General features: G+C 44.5%; 1 protein-coding gene across 1 annotated transcript in view; it reads left to right on the top strand.

Moving 5' to 3' along the window:
* Positions 1-333: 333 nt before the first annotated feature.
* Positions 334-17,745, top strand: part of SHLD1 (shieldin complex subunit 1) — a 43,783-nt gene continuing 26,371 nt past the window's right edge. The window contains exon 1 of the mRNA XM_054984572.1: positions 334-508. Within this exon, the coding sequence (XP_054840547.1) occupies positions 337-508 (172 nt within the window). The 5' untranslated portion in view covers positions 334-336. The remainder of the gene's footprint in view (positions 509-17,745) is intronic.

Below are 17,745 nucleotides of genomic sequence, written 5' to 3'. Positions count from 1 at the left end.
GTGCATGTAAGGCGCCGTCAAGTTGCTGCTGACTTACGGGTTTTTCAAGGCAAGAGATAAATAGAGGTGGTTTGTTGCCTGCCGTTGTGTAGCAACCCTGGACTTTCTCAGAGGCCTCCCATCCAAATACTCACCAAGACTGACCCTGTTTAGCTTTTGATATCAGATGAGATCAGACTAGCCTGGGCCATGTGGGTCAGGGCATCAACCCCCTGACCGAACAGAATTGGTCTATGTTGTGTTATGCCCTGCCATGTTGGTTTCCCGGTAGATATCAGCATCATTGAAAAACATTGGTAATTCATTGACTTTTTCTGTTTGCAACAGAGTGGCATTATGGAACGAAGTGAAATTGCATCGAGCTACCAATCTGAAGAGAGCAGCTTGCTGGACATACCATGTGCCATAACTGAAAAAAGTTTTCTGGTGAATCTCAGTCCTGGGAGAAGCAGTACTTCAAGTTCGGTGAATGCGTTTGTTTCACCATCATCCACCACGTTGGACACAGGTGAAGTACCACTGTTGCTTTTACTCTTGTTTTCATTCAGACAAGGCAAGCGGGAGAAATGGCATATGTCTTTCTTCAATTCTAGAAAAGATTTTTAAGACTGGGCAGGAGTTTGATGTATTCACCTGTACATGAACATGTGTGACTTCTTTGCCTTCTGGCTCAAGCGCTGGTTGCTATGCTGTCTTGAGTCAGGTTTTCTGCTCCTCTGAGCGAATACGGAGCCATTCATTCACTGCTTCAGGGACAGCCGTGGTTCTTTCCTATATTTTTTTCACCTAATTCAAATTGTCATATTTTTCAAGACACAGACTGCCCCCATCCTGTATACTCTGCCTAATTATATTTATTTAAATTATTTGTGTCTGCCTCTCTTGAGCATATCCGGACGCGAGGTGGGTAACAGCTATGTAAGCACAATTTTTATAAAGCAAACATTAAAACAACAGATACAGTCATTACAACCTGTATGAAATTTAAAACTAAGATTTTAAGCATGAATGGAAATATACACCATAACACCGTGGAACTTCTGCTGTCTTGTTGTACCTGAAGCAATCGATCGTGTCAAAATCCAGTACTACTGTCTTCTGGGCGTCCCGTTTCTTCCAACACTATCTACACCCGCAGAAGAAGCCTCATACAAAGTATCCTTATTGTCTTCATCATTGAACTTTACCTGTTGGACTGTTTACTGATCTTACATCGCAACCTAGGAGCGGCTTGCCTTATGTAGATGTTTGCTTGACAATATATGATTACTTGTATACTTTATATGGTTTCACTGTGGAAATAGACAATAGTATTGGATTTTGACATAGCTGATTGCTTCATATTGACTTAATCTTTTTCCTCCCCCTACAGTCTACTCTGTTCATAGTTTTGTGCATTTTGGGTGGAGGTGCCTCTTTTTTCGTTGCCTGGTTGTACCTGTCGATATTTTGGTGTATCCTGAGTCAGGTTATGACCCATGAACCAAAATACTCTCCAGCCTGATACGCAAGGCAGAAGGCCTCAGACTTGGCTGCCAACCAGAGCTGACTCCACATTTTGGGGTACCCTGGGAATGAAGTTATCAGGTGGGAGCCTTTCCTGTCATGCAAGTCTGATTCTGCCTCCGCTGATGGTTCCTTCCTCCTCTCCTCTGCATTAGAGGCAAGCAGTGGCAGTTTTTGCCACCACCAGAGCATTGCAAGGGATGTGCTGTTAGGAGCAGCTGATGCTACTTGCTCACCTCCTTTCCTTTCCTCGTGGGCAGCAGCAGCTGTTCATAGCAACCAATACGGTTTGCTTGGGAAGGTGAGCAAGCAAGCGTTGCGGCCTAGCCCTGCTATCTAGCAGGGAGAGGATGAGGCAATACATAGTGTGAGGGAAAGAGGCCCGTCTCTTTGTGGTGACCATTCCCATCACTGCTACTGCTCAGAGGAAGAGGGAGGGACTCACTCAGGGGCCCGCAACCTTGGGAAGCTTGAAGCAGGCTGTTGGGTGCTTCTACAAAATGGCTGCCACAGGATATGAAGCTAAGCCCAATATGGCTGCCATAAAAGTCAGGGCCCAGCATACACTCACAGTATAAGATGATCAAGGAAAGGAGAGGGAAGATAAAACACACACAGAAGAACACCAAGGGGGGAAAGGGAGGACGACACAGAGAAGACAACCAAGGACAGATAAGACAGAGAGAAGACTGGGGATGAAACATACAGAAAAGAAAACCAGGGAGGGTATAAAACACACCCACAAGCCACCCCAAGGAGTTTGGGGAAAGAGTATTAAATCTCAGTGTCTTTCTGTTTCTGCAGCTGCCTAGGGGAAGCATGAGGAAGTCCAGCTCCTCCACAAAGACAGGGCAAGGACTAAAATGGGGCAGTGTTTGACTTGCTTTTGCTGCCCCTGATGGGCTGCCTGTGACACACACACGCCCAGGAGGAGAGAGAGAGATGCTGAGGCAGGGAGTACAACATCTCCCCCTCCCACCCAGCAGCCGCCTGGGAGCAGCAGGAGGTCAAGCTCTTCTCTGCTTAACCCCCTGCCCCAGCGTTGAGGAGAAGTGCTTCTCTTCCCCCATTTCACTAGCTAGCTGATCAGGGTGCTGCGGTTGCTGATATGTGCTCCCTCCTAACCCCTACTTCACCGGACAGCTGATTCTGGCTCTGCTGCCACCCCCTGCTCCTTCCTCTCCTTGCTTGCCGGACAGGTGATCTGGGAGCTGGAGCCACTGCCCTGTGTTCCCCCTTCCACACCCTTCTGGATATCTGACCCTACCTCTGCCACTGCTCCCCAGTGCTCCTCTCCCTGCTGCCCCTGCTGCTCCCTGGCCCCCACCTCCTCACTTGTTTACGTGATCCTGGCTCCTCCTCCAGTGAGCAGTGGGGAGAATCTATGTGAAGAGCCCCTTTAGTGGCATGATGGCAGCCAGTCACTGATCCCGCCTTCACTGTAGCCACACCTACTTTCCTGAAGCACATGGTGGGCATATGGGGAAGTACCTATAGGTGCCATATTGGGAAACCCTGGACTAGCAAGTAAGCTGCAGCTGTTCCCCCATGTAAAAACTCTCTGCAATTATTATTTTTCCCTCGTTAAACTTCCGGGGGGTGGGGGGTGGAATAGCTAACCAGGAAGAACAGATCTAATTGATTCCCCTCTCCCCCATTCTTGTACTGGTTACCTGGCTGTTATTCAGCAAGATACCATTTTCTCCAAAAATGGTGGTCAAATCCAGCGTTCTTATTCTGCAGAATTTTGGGAGGGGTGGATTGTAAAATTGCATGACATCGAGGAGGGGTGTACTGTCAAACGGCATGACGTCTGAGATCATAAAGATGACCTGGGTCATCTAAGGGTTTGTCTTTCCCCTTAGAAGCATGTTGACATAGGACTGATAACAGACCACGATTACCCGCCCTGGCTGCCATAACTGAGGCTCAGTGTATTCTATCTGTTATCATAGGCTAGACAAGCTGGCCTTGCCTGTCAAAAGAAAAATCTTTTAGCATTTCCCCTGGTTATAGATGGTTAATGTGTGAAGTAGAGATCCCCTCCCCCCCACCTCCCCCCCATATGAAACTTCCTACGTGCACATAGGTTTTGTTATGCACTAATCCTGCACATGTGTAAACGGAGGTATCAGCGTGCAGCGTGAAGCGGAAATTGCTGGTAGTTTTCCAGTAGGTGGGCATTAAACAATTGAGATGTATTGAAGTTCATCCCATCAAGGACCAGTTGTTTTCTCTCAGCATAGCTTATCTCACAGGGTCGTTGTGAAAATAAAATGAAAGGGGAGAACGATGCACACCACTCTTTGGAAGAAGGGTGCAATTGATTTTTTAAAAAAATACGTTATTCACAGTCCAGTCTTCTTCATGCCTATCTGGAAATAAAACCCATCACGCAGTTCATAGGTTGGATCCAGTGAAGTGTGAGCGGAGAGCACTTAGCTTAGTTCTGTTTACACAAGCAGTAGCACAATGGCTGCTGCAACATGTAGTGCTTTAGTATAATTTTAAACCTAATAAAATACCGTGCTATGTTATTGCACATACGGAAAAGATTGTGGTGATACAACTACTTTTACTCGGAGCAAGCAGATGGCGCTTGCTTTGTTTTGTTTTGTTTTTTTAAGAAATTTTTTATTGGATTAGAAATATTTTAATGTCCATTACAATCAATTTCCTTTAAATATTCCAATTCTAACCCCCTCCCTCCCCCCCCCTTTTGTTGACTTCCAACTGTTTTCCAACCCCTTATCTATTTTCCCCTACTCATTTCAAACTTATTTTACCTATTAAACATATACTTTCACTCTCTTCTAAGCTTATCTATTATGTCACAGTGCTGTCTCATTTCCCTTTCCATTTAACTTAACAACTAAATAATACATTTCTGGCATATATTCTTCAATAATCATTTTGGTAACCTGTGCTCTATCTTACTCGTTCTGATCTCCTCTATATCAAACAAACAATTTGTTCCTCATTATACATAACTTTAAGTACATTATAAACATTGCATACCTTCAATATAGGTCAATCAATTTAACCCATACTCCATATATTACTCTTTGCTTCATATATCTTATCTTCATACTATTTTAATTGTCTAGTTTCTCCATTATGCAACTCTGTCAGAAATAATCAATCACTTTAACTGTACTTTAAATATATACTTTAGGCATAAGTCAATCAATTTGACCCATATTCTGTATGTTACTGTATACTTTCCCCTTCTTTCTTATATTCATTCGTTTTGTTTTGTAGGGACTGTTGAGCGTGCAATAATTTTCCATTGGATCCAACTCCATACCCATAAAATATGACTGTGTATTCTTGGAATGTTCATTCCAGTGTAAATTTCTTCATTGCAGTGTAAATTTTTTCTTGCAGTTAGGAGCTGCCTCTCTTTCTGGCCTCATAACTAATTTGTTCAATAGTCCATCCATGATTTTATTCTTAGTTGTTTTTGCTTCGATGAGGCTGCAGTATTTTTTAATCTTATTCTGAGTAAGTTTTACAGCGCAGTCCTTGGCAAAGTTACACCCTTCGAAGCCCATTGACTTCAATGGACATAGTGGGATGCAACTGTGTTTAGGATTGCACTGTTAGTTATTTACTTGTTACTGCTAATAATCTTACCATCACCTTATCGCTATGTTATAAAAATGTTTGACTGTTGGTTTTTTAGCATGATGTTAGCTATGTATTCAGATTTTTTTGGTTATGCCTAAAAATTATACGTTTTTAAAGAAACTAGTACCTGCCTAAAAATTGTATATTTTTAAATAAACTAAGGCCGCATTCCTGTCTACACTTAGTTGGGAGTAAGCCCTAAAGTTCATGTCCAGGTATACAGCCCAGGGTTTGACTGTGGGTTCCTTCCACTCTCTAATTTTGTAATTACTTTTGTTTCATTGCTTCTTCTATCTATTATTCTGTTTTATTATAGGTACTAAACTATTTGCCCTGACCTGGACAGCCCAGGTGAGCCTGATCTCATCAGATCTCAGAAGCTGAGCAGAGTTGGCCTTGGTTGGTAATTGGATGGGAGACCTCCAGCTCTTGCCATAAAAACCCACCAGGGGTCGCCATAAGACAAATCTGACTTGAGGGCACTCTCTGCCACACTATACTATTTATTGCACCACACTAAATTTGTAATCTCATTTTATTTCATTGTTGATTGTATATATTCTGCTCTGATTTCATTGGTTTTAATTGCGTAATCTGTCTCGGGCTTTCACGAGAAAGGTGAACTATAAATTAAGGAAGTAAAGTATTGAAAACTCAGCTGTTAGTTTCATCTGATCAAAGTGGCTTCTTTCACGCAGGAATCTGGTTCAACTAGCTACCTTTAAAAATGAACGTATTATCAAGGCTGCTTCCACTAGAGGGCCGTCGAAGAAACGTTTACGCATTTCTCCGGTTCTTGTGAGGGAAGTTCCAGTTGTACCTCTCTTGCAACATTTTAGCTGCATGCTGGAATCTGATTTGATTCCTAAGCTGCCACTTTCTCGCTGCAATACTACTTTGATTTCTATGTTTAAGATATTTTTGAATGAAAGTATCTTCCCTCTGTCTCAGGTTTAGTCATTGTAGTGGACGTATTTTTGGCAGACATCCATTATTGCATATTTGTGTATTTTTTTTTCCCAGTGCAGATGAATGTCATGGTCTTGGCTCCAAGGTAAGCAAACGTTATGGGAACAAAGGGTGAAGGCCGTGTGTTGTTTACTATAGCAGAAGTATTGCTTTAGTTTGTGTAGAATTTCACATTCCTGTTTCTGTGGGTCGGAGACTGGAAAGGTATGTAGAGGGGAGGGGGAGGTCTTTGGGTTGTATTTAGTTATTTGCATTGACAGTCCAGAGCCGGTTCTGGAGCTCTATTCAGTGCAATTCCTTTGCCCGTTTTCCAGCATGAATTTCAGACTAGCATCTGAGAAAACCAAAGTTTGAATCCCTACTGTGCTCTGGAAGCTTATGAGATGATTTATGCCCTCTCAGCCTAACCTATGTCACATGGTGGTGGTTGTGAGGATAAATTGGAAGAGGGGAGAACAATATTGAAAGCTGCTTGGCTCTCCATTGGGGAGAAAAGTGGAGTATAAATATTGAGTGATTCCACACACGTTGGAAAATGCGCTTCCAATCCTCTTTACAGAACATTTGGAACGGATTTTTTTGTGTGCGGAACAAAAAATCCACCTCAGACGATTGATAAAGTGCATTGAAAGTGCATTATTCAACGTGTGCGGAATCAGCCATTAATACAAATCCAGTTCTAGGGTTTACAGTCTCCTCTCACAAGTGGTTAGGTGCTTTTGTGTACCTCTGTCTGCATAATCGGTTTTAGAGAATTTAAGCAATTTGTCCGGGGTACACATCCCAGCCCCCGGACTTACCTGGAGAAGAGGACAGGAGACCCCTGGGAGGCAACTGGCCAGCTGCGGCAACAGGCAGTGGGGCGGGGTGGGGCAGCCCCAGCACCCTGACCAGGGATTCAGGGTGCCCAGAGGCTCCAGAAAGTGGAGCACAGCCAGCTGCGAGTGTGGAAGGGGGAGGCCAGCCAAGAGAGGGCAGACATCCTCTGCCCCAGGGGACAGACACCTCAGACACTGGCCGGTGCAGCACCTCGCGAGCAAGGCCAGAGAAGCACTGCCATGCCCAACTCTGAGGGACAGGCAGCTCTGTCGCTGGTCAGGGCAGCACCCTGTGAGCAAGGCTGGGGAAGCGCAGCCTCACCCAGCTCCGATGGACAGGCAGCTCGGATGCCGGCTGAGGTAGCTCCTCACGAGCAGCGGCAGGGATGGCCAAGGCGCCCCGCCTGGAAGGGCCCTGCCAGCCCCGACCTGCAAGGACGACCGAGGGAGGAGGGAAGGAAAAGGACAGGAGACACCCTTGCGAGAAGCCTCAGCTGGGATACGTTTGCGTTTGACCCCACCCTGCGGGAGAGGCAAGGGAGGCCAGGAGGGATGAGTGAAGGGAGAGAAACACCTGAGGGCAGCCATAGCTGGGCAGCATCAGGAGAGGGAAGGAGCCTGGAAGGAAGGGCATGGGCCGGGAAAGGAAGCCCTATAAAGGCTGGCTCAGGAAAGTGTTTGTGGTGGGTTATGTAGGAGTGATGGAGTGGAGGTGGAGTGGAGAAGAGTGAGCGAGTGTGAGGAGGCGAGGAGGAGAATGGATGGAGGAGATGGAGGTGGGCGACGAGAGCAGGTTGAGCAGGCCAGCGAGTGGACTGAGAGGGAGTCTGGGTGAGGTATACCGCCCCTCCTTCCACAGAGCACGGTCCTGCAGCATCCCTGACACCCCTGTGAGGTCAGAGGCAGGCAGGCTGGCGCCCCGCCCAGCAGCGCCTGTGATAAGCCCTGACACAATTATTATCTCAAATTTCAAATAAGCCATAATGTCATAGCCTAATAGTGAGGATTATAAATTTACCATGTCAAAGCAGGACATTGTCTTATTGTGAGCCAACTGTACTATTAAAACTTTATTAAAGGAGTCGTTTGGTAGTCTCTAAATGGCGTCTCCAGAGTTTCTCCTAGAGCCAAACACACAATGCTGAGGAATGCTGTTTAAAGGCCAGGGGTGTTCAAATATTGCCTATTCAGAAGGATGTTATGAGCTGTACTTGCAGATGATAAGGGAAGAAATTACTGACAGTAACAAGTATGCTTTTATTTATTTATGCAGTAAGATGTTTCCATTGTGGTTCAGCTTCATAGGATTTGATTTTATTCTCTCGATTTAATTTCAACCACCATCTCGAAAGTGTATATGATTCTGGAAAGCAAAGCAGGGCATTATCACTTGGAATTTATTAGATGCCTGTCTACAAAGGGAATGTCTTGGCATTTTGGATTTTAATCGTCTGGTATAAATGAGCACATGATTCCTGTAGTCCTGATACAAGAGATATATCACACTCTTTAGATGGGGGAAAAACATACATACATCTCTTGTTTGAAAACTTATTTAGCCATTCCCCCCTCCTTCAGTGTTAAAGATAAAGGCTTTTTGAGTGTGTCACTGGTTTATCACAAATTTGAGTTCCCAAAAAGTCCAATGGCCAACTTGCAAAAGAAATGTGAACATCTGGCTTCCGGCCTGTGACAGCTCAGCTGCAGAACCTGTTCGTTTTAGTTTTTAAAAAATTATATATATACATATATATAATTATAATTATATAATTATATATAATTATAATTATATATATACATATATCATACACACACACACACACACACACACATACATACATACATACATACATGTATATATATTTAGCTTTTAAATTTTTGTGTTGTTTTAAGATATTTGTATATGGTTTTAATGTATGATGTATTTTCTTGTTGTTAGCCACCCTGAGCCCATTAATTGAGAGAGTGGGGTATAAATCTAATAAAATAAAAATAAATAACATCATATGCTACGATACTGTATGTATATATAAGACAGTAAAACCTCCCAGTAAATGTAAATACATACATAAAATAACATTAATCAAAATACTATATTCCATAAATACTATCAATATATTTAATTCTCAACATGGCCAGATCTTTGGATACTTAAAATCTGGAGTCTGGAGCCATGACCATGAGTAGATAAGACAGATCTTTCTACAAACCAGAAAAATGTCCTAGGTTTGCAGAAAAACCTGAGGAAAAAAACTGGGATTAACTCCATCCCAAATGATAGAAGCAGTGCCTGTAGCTTTTAGAAACACATGAGGGTATGTAGCTGTTGTAGGCAACCAAACAAGGCTTGGTTTCTGTCAATAAAAGGCAGGGCCGGATCTAGGGTTGCCGGCGCCCAGGGCAACCCAAGTCTGGCCCCTCGCGCGTGTCATCACGCAGGGCAGAGTATGCTGCCTGCGTGCCAAGCCAGGTGCCCTGGCGCGCTGCAGAGTTGGCGGAGGCAGCACGGGGGGGGGGGGGCTGGGAAGCCGTCCGTGCCATTCTCCTGCCCTGCAGGATGGGGCGGCCAGCTGCCTCCTGTCTTGCAGGGCAGGCGAATGGTGCGGACGGCCTCCCAGCCTCCCATGCTGCCTTTTGCTTACCCCGCAGGACAGGGGGTGTGCAGCAAGCTGGCTGCCCCCTGTCTTGTGGGGCCTGAGAAAGGCAGCACGGGGGGGGCTGGGAGGCTGCCCATGTGTTCCTGGCGGCTGGCAGCTGTGCCTGGCACTCCCTCTTTGGCAGTGCTGGGGGAAGAATACCCCCCCTGCCCTCCCTCGATCCAGCCCTGATAAAAGGCAGGGGGAGAGATGCCAGTGTCCTCCCCACCGTGCTTCCATGTTTCCTGCTTGCAAAAGACAGAGAAGTGTGGATTTTTGTGTACCTTCCCTTTGAGGGTATATCATGGTTATTTATAACAATGTTCATAACATTGTTCTCCTCTCTTCCATTTTATCCTCACAGCAACAACCTTGTGAGGGAGTTTCGGCATAGAAAGATTGAGTGGCCCAGTGCCACCCCGTGAGGAGTAGGGGGGATTCATACCTGGGTCCCCCAGGTCCTGGTCTGACACTTTAACCACTCGGCCATGCTGGCATCATAGGCCACAGCTCCGTGGTAGAATACCTGATCTGCATGTAGAAGGTTCTAGACTGAGGGCCAAGCTACACATGACGAATGACACTTGAATGGCAAGTGTATTTCTCCCTGTTCACTTGCCCTCCACTCAATCCACTTGCCAGGCAAGTGTCTTTCGTCATGTGTAGCTTGGCCCTGAGGGCCAAGCTACAAGTGACGAATGACACAGGTTGGACACTTGTCAGCTTCCCTCAAGTTTTGATGGGAAATGTAGGCATCCTAGTCTTGCACCTTGGCTCTCTGACTGCTGCCCAATGGACTTTTCAACTGTCACTTGTCCAACATTCCGCCAAGCTGCCTACATTTCCCATCAAAACTTGAGGGAAGCTGACAAGTGTCCAACCTGTGTCATTCGTCACTTGTAGTTTGGCCCTCAGTCCTCTGCATTTTCCATTAAAATTATTGTGGATTTGCTGGAAACACCAGTCATACTGAGTTTGTAGACAAATCTAGCATAATTTGGCCCTCCACGTACCTGTCTGGGTTAGAACTTGAGATCCCTTGTTAGTTTAGTTTATAAGATTAGAATCTGAAACACAGGATGCCCTTGCAGGAGACTCTTCGAAGAAATCTTATTGATTGCTGTGTGTATTCCTTTCCTAAGACTGATATCTTTCCTTCAGGACTGAACTTTATATATTGCTGGAGGCGAGAGTGGAAATACATTGAGAACAGAAGCAAAACAGGAAATTAAATTCTAATCCATGAAGCTCAACTGTGTCAAGTGTCATACTGCATAAATACAAAAAAGCCTTATGGTTTATTGTAATGTTTCTAAAGCAAAATAAGTTCAGAGTGTTGTAGGTAATACAGATTTCAGGGGATATGTGAAAACTCGAAACCATTGGGACCTTTCTTTTCGGGTTAGATGAGTTATGTTGAGGCTTTCCTGAAAGAAATAAAAGATTTCTTCTTTTCCATTATTTTAATTTATTTTACTTCATTTATACCCTGCCTTTCTTCTCCGTGGGGAGAAAGCTGGTTACATTATCCTCCTTGCCTCCATTTTATCCTTATAACAACCCTGCGAGGTAGGTTAAGTTGAGAGTATTGTTCTGGATGCATCTGGTCAGACCTGATTCAGGTATAGGTGTACACTTAAGAAGCCCTACGCATCTAATTAGCTTTCCTATATCAAATGATGCAACTCTTTGCAAGAGGTACACCCCAATAACATACCCTAATTGGGTAGCAGGATTATGCTCTGACTAACCCAATCTCATCAGATCTTGAAGTTAAAAAAAGTTTGTGCTGGCTAGTATTTGGATGGAACACCATCAAGGAAGTCAAGGGTTGCCCATCAGCTTTAACTTGGTGGTGTGCGTGTGCGCACGCGTGCGTGCACACACACACACACAGATATTACACACTGTTGGATATCCTATTTGTAATCATTAACCCTCTAGATTTTCCTGTATGGATAAGAAAATCCAGGAGGAGAACGATCCCTGCTCAGCCATGAAGCTAATAGTCACTCTCTCTCTCGATTTAACCTTCCTTTCAAGGTTGTTGTGAGGATAAAATAGAGGGGACTGTTTATAATACCTTGGACTATTTGGAGGAGAGGTGGGATAAAAATGTGATGAGATAAAACAGTCAGTCAACCTCTAGAGACCCTTGGGTACTGGAGGGCCCAATTCTAAAATACGACGGAGTCCTGTGGCAACTTGAAAAGGCTAAAAGATTTAATATAGCATACATTTTTATGTGGAAGGTCTCACTTCATCAGATGCATGTAGTATACTAGCATAGCTTTCCCTTTTATGACTTATTCTAGAGCAGTGATCTGAGACATGGAATTCATGGTCCCTATGATGATGTTTTTCCTGGCGTCCCCTTCTTTTTTCTCCAGAGCAAATAGTCCTGGCTTTCCTCCATCTTCTTAGAGCAGGAGGTGCTTCAGAAGATTCTGACAGGCTTAAAGTTTGTGTCTGCAGGGAGCACCCATTCAAAAAAAGCTGCATCATTATCATCATATTGTTGTTGTTCTTGTTTATATGAGGAACCTTGGCTGGTAACCCAGTATTTTGTGATTGGCGCTTGCCTTCATGGCAGCCATTTTATGGGTTGCTCCACTCTTCTGGAAACCATTTTGTGATGATGTCCGCATTTCCATACTGTACATGCTTTCCCAGGTTGGGGAGCCCTGTTCTAGAGACAGGATGTGTGGAAAGTAAGGTCTTGGTCTGGCTGGATCTTGTCCTTGTGAGATGAGTCGCTCAGACTGATCTTGAAGCTGAAATATTATAATGTTATGCAGGCCACCTGAGTGGGTGGCATTTGGGGCTTGAAACGCTTAAAGGGTAGGACTTGCTAAAGGTTATGATGAGTTCATGGCCAAGTTAAGATTTGAACCAGGAACACAGTCTCTTTGCTTCTTTGTTCCTTCAGCTGCCATGAATTATTAGTGACATCAATTGAAACTGTCAAGATAGTTAAGAACTATCTTTCTTCCTTGCCCCCTCCCCCACTTCCTTCTTTTATCTGTGTGCTTATAATGATTGATAGGATTTAATAAGATTTTTAATTCTTGTTTTACGAGCCCGCATACTGGGTCACTTCCCAAGCTCCTTTTAGATCAATATCAGCAAGTTGGGTGAGTAAAGTTTGGGGCGGAAGAGAGGCCGAGAGAACAGACCATTCTCAAAAAGTATTTTTTTTCTTCTGAAGGAAATGCAGCATTAGAAAAATGAATACACCATTACAAAATTTCTGTAGGAAATGCAGCCTTACAAAATTAAGCATATATCTGTGCTTAAGGGATGGTTGTTCATGAAGCTTCCACCACTGAAGGGTCATCCTTTAATACCAGTTTCTAAGCTTCCTCCGGTCTTCAGTACAGAATCCACAGAGCAAATATTTTAGGTGACCTGATGACGTACAGTGTAGTTTTGGCCTGTTTAGATCTGGATGACGTCTGTTTTAGGATCTGAAACAAGGATTCCATGTTAATACTTCCCTGAGTGGGGATTTGAATCCAATCCTAGTCCAACACTCGAACTACTGTACTACCCTGACTCTCAAAACTGAGCTGGGAGGAGGTCTTGCTCTTTCTAAGTACTATTTGTGCGTTTTAAAGAGTGGCTTGGCTATTGGCCATTTCCACACATGTTGAATAATGCACTTTCAATGCACTTTAGCAATCCTTTGGAAGTGGATCTTTTGTTCCACACATGGAAAATCAGTTCCAAATGTTCACTAAAGAGGATTGGAAGTGGATTATCCAACGTGTGTGGAAGCAGCTGATGTGAGATCTTACGGATTTAGAGTAGTGTGTTTCCAACATCAGCTTGAGAAATTCCTGGATATATTGGGATGGTGCCCAGGGAGGGTAGACTTTGGGAAGAGAAGGTTGCCCAGCAGGGATATGACGTCGTAGAGGATGTCCTCCGAATCTGGTATTTCCTCCAGGGGAACTGATTTCCATAGTCTTGGAGGTCAGCTGTGATTCTGGGACAACTTCCCAGTTTGAAATTTGTTAGCCTAATCTAGAGGAAGTCTAGTTCCCGCTGCCAGGGCTGTACCACTTTTATATTGCAATTGGGTTCCTATGATTGAGTATTCCCTTATGAACAAAATGAGATTTTCAGGAAAGGATAGGCTAGAATGTTTCTTTTTGCCATACTACTTTTCTGTGAGGGAGGACTTTCTTAATGTGGAAAAGAATTCAAAAACTTGACATCTCTTGTCTGCAGTGGAACAGCCCAGACATGGGCTTACTGTATCAGTGTGGTTGAAGGAATGTTTTGGATAAGAGAAACACTTCATTCTGATGACCGTGGTGCCTTGTGAACTCCAAATGGCACCCATATATTTTCATTCTTTCTTAGTAGCCAGTGTAGTGTAGTGGTTGGAGTAGAGTTGCCAGGTCCCCTTACCTTCTCAGTTGAAGGGCGGGAGACCTGACACTTACCTTTTTAGACTCTTTGCGTACACACGCTCCCAGCACAGCACGATGACATCACTTTCAGCCCCTGTGAAAGACAGGAGCATGCCTGCAACCTGGCTCGATGATGTCACTCCCAGAAGTGACATCATGCACCCTTGGGGAATGTGCCTGCTAGCCCGGGAGTTTTCTTGCCTATGGGGCCTGTTCTCTGGGGTCTTTTCCTCCCTCTGGCCAGGTGAGTGGCAGCAGGGGGCAGAATCTGGGAGTGGGGTATCCCTCACTCCCACTGGGAAACTGGCAGCCCTAGGTTGGAGTGTTTGAATAGGATCTGGGAGACCTGAGTTTGGATCCATATTCTGCCATAGCAGTTGGCTGGGTGACCTTGGGCCAGCTAAACCCACCCAGCCTCACCTACCTCACAGGGTTATTGTTTTGAGAACAAATGGAGGAGTGGCGAATGGTATTGTAAACTGTTTTGAGTCTCCACTGGGGAGAAAAACTGGGTATAAGTATCTAAACACATCAATTTATAATAGTAATTGTTCATTTTGTCTATACTATTATGTGGCTATTGTAGTGGGTGATTTGGTGATTATTCTGTTTTGGCATAGTTTGCACTAAAAAGGTTAAACTGGGGTGTCCTGTCACAAAAAGCAGCAAATATTGGTTTCCCGTAAGTAGGACTTTAAAATATTTTCAAACCACGACTGAAATTCTACTTTACACTCTTGGGCATACACCAGGGTGTTGTTATTCACGAGGCTTTGCCGCTTCGCTGATGTTGCTCAATTAGTATTGAATTCAGTTGTCAGCCTCTGCAAAGATGTCAAATTTATTTTCTGAATAACAGTGCTGCCCCCTGCGGCTGTGCATTGCGGTCTTACACAGATGGATTGTCTTGTAGAGTTTGAAGAGAAAAATGAATTAGACATACACATGATAATTTTTTTTCAGCTTGTTGAGAACCAAATAGGGAAGGTCTTGAGCTGTAGCTTTAAGATGGTATTTTAAGGTGGATGTCGCAGTTGAATTAGTACCTTGGTCATTCAGAAATGCATAAGCGGCTTAGGTAATCTTTAATCAATGTACTGTGAAAACATTAGTGAAGCGAGAGAGTGAGGGCTGTGTCAACCCTCACCATATCCTTAAGACCCTCTTTTGTCTGAATGTAGCACCTACACAAATATGCATATAAACTGGAGTAGCATACTGGCATCTGAGCAGTTAGGTTACACACACATATCCAGCATTCTGTGAATCCACAGTCACAATCTTTTAAGATGGAGGTACAAATTTTCCAAAGCTAATGGAGCTCCAAAGAAACTGGTTGTTTCTGTGTCTAGGAGAAGGTGGCTGTGTCAAGTACTAATTAGCTGACCTCCTTCCTTCCCACCTCTCCACCTGGCTGTGCAGACTGCCTGGCTTAATAAAGATGTCAGCGGATAAATATGCCCATTGCCTGAAACAAAAAGTCAAAACCCTGCTGAAACCGTAGAGCAGCAATAACAACAACAGCATTCGATTTATATACCGCCCTTCGGGACAACTTAACACCCCCTCAGAGTGGTTTACAAAGTATGTTGTTGTTATCCTCACGACAATCACCCTGTGAGGTGGGTGGGGCCGAGAGAGCTGCAAAAAGCCGTGACTAACCCAAGGTCACCCAACTGGCTTCAAGTGCAGGAGTGGGGAATCAAACCCGGGTCTCCAAATTAAGAGTCCTGCTGCTCTTAACCACTACACCAAAATCTCGAGTGTCCTCTCTGAACTCAGAGTTGGGTGTGTGTGGCAGTAGAGAAGTGCACATGAGGAGAAACATGTGTTGCTCCCACAGAGAGAAAACACACCTAGTCCTGTAGGAAGAGGTCTCTATATGCAGTCTTAGACTTACAAGTTACTATTATGATCGTAAATATTTAGAATAAAATATGATGGGGTTGCCCTTGGCAACTGTATTTCTTGATCGCATGCAGTAATTATGTTTCCACCTCTGGTCTGTAGCTTCTTTCCTTGTGAAGCAGACCAGACTTTAGAATGGTACCATTTCCCCCTCAGGCCGGTCCATTCTGCTATGGAATGGGCAACCTTTTCCTGCAACAAAAGAGGTCCGTTAAGGACAAGAAGCAAACCAGCATTCAATGGACGGCTTCTGCTACGCTGCTAGACAAGGCTAAGACAGGCAATCATAAGTTACATGATTGCTCTTCTTGCCCTCTGAATTCCTTTTAAATACATAACAATGCCTGTTTCTGTTCCTTTGGGATCTCAGGGTGCAGCACAGACTCTGCCTTCCTTTTATTGATCCAGCCCCGATCTAGTCCGTTGTGGTTATCTTGTCACACATAATGGATGGCCACTGAGTCTGACATCCTGCTCTCCCTTCCTCAAAAGGGGACATTTTAAATGACTCCTAGATTTGATACCTGCAAAGGAACTGCATCTACAAACTCTTCATCTTTCCCCCCTTCTAATTATTGCTCTGTTGCTGTCGGAAACTTGACAGGCAGCTAGCGTTCTTCTCCCACTCAGTAGTGTGTGGACTGCTGTCTCTTTGGATCCCTGGTGTTTGTGTGTCCATGACTTGTGTTGCTTTATACCTGGTACTTAAGTGCATTCTTTCCCCCTTCTGTTTTTAAAGTATATCATACCCTGGGGGTTAGTTTGTGACCGGAGCTGATAGACGTTACCGGTTGCTTTTGTGGCAGGAACTTGGAAGAACATACAGCTGAATCTTTTTAGCCACATTTTAGCTCGTGTTCAGAGTTCAGATATTAACAATATAGACTACAGCTTGCACACAGAGAGAGAGAGAGAGAGAGAGAGAGGTCTTAACATTTCCCTTGAGAAAGAGCTCAAAATGCATTGGATATTTAAATATTTTCTACAATAATTCTACCTCTGACTCAGTTATCAGTCAGATTTTTGTTTTCCTTTGTGTTGGGTGATGGCAGCCATTTGTTGGACTAGAAAGAGGGCCATGCTACTTTGATGGACTTAGCAGCAGGGCTTTTTCTCAGCTGGAATGTGGTGGAACGGCATTCCAGAACCTCTTGAAAATGGTCACATGGCTGGTGGCCCCGCTCTCTGGTCTCCAGACAGAGGTGAGTTTAGATTGCCCTCTGCGCCACTGGAACGGCACGGAGGGCAATCTAAACTCCCCTCTGTCTGGAGATCAGGGAGTGGGGCCACCAGCCATGTGACCATTTTTGCTGAGGGCGATTTAAACTTTTAAAAACTCCCCTCTTATTCTAGCTGACCCAAAGTGATGTCATTGGTCCTGGGAGCATGCATGCACTTTGCAAGTGCATATGTGGTACCAGGGGCACCACCTCCCACCAAGAGTTGCCCCCTGTGCTGGCAACCCACTGAGTTCCACCACCTCTTTTCCTAGAAAAAAAAGCCCTGCTTAGCAGATAATCTGTCACACAAGAGACCTTGTCTGCTTATGTGCCAACATTCTTTCTTAGATGTGACTAGAGTGTGCCGGGTGTTCATTTGGGTACAAGTGAATATCTTAGTCATAGTGGGTGCGAATTGTAGTTTCACCCCGATGACCATATATTAGGGGTATTGTTTGCACATAATGCAAGCATCCAAGAATGCTCAGTCCCCTATGTGTACAATCCAGAAGCCTCCGTTTTCTGAGCTTATACATGTTGAATGTTTGAAAGCAGGCTTAGTGCAAACACTATTCTGAAATAGATGGAAGTGGGGGGGTCAGCGGGTCCAGTCCCCCATAATCTGCCTTCTCATATTCAC

Source organism: Eublepharis macularius, chromosome 1 (genome assembly GCF_028583425.1).
Source record: "Eublepharis macularius isolate TG4126 chromosome 1, MPM_Emac_v1.0, whole genome shotgun sequence".
In the NCBI taxonomy this organism is placed as follows: Eukaryota; Metazoa; Chordata; class Lepidosauria; order Squamata; family Eublepharidae; genus Eublepharis; species Eublepharis macularius.
This window is presented reverse-complemented; position numbering and strand designations above follow the sequence as displayed.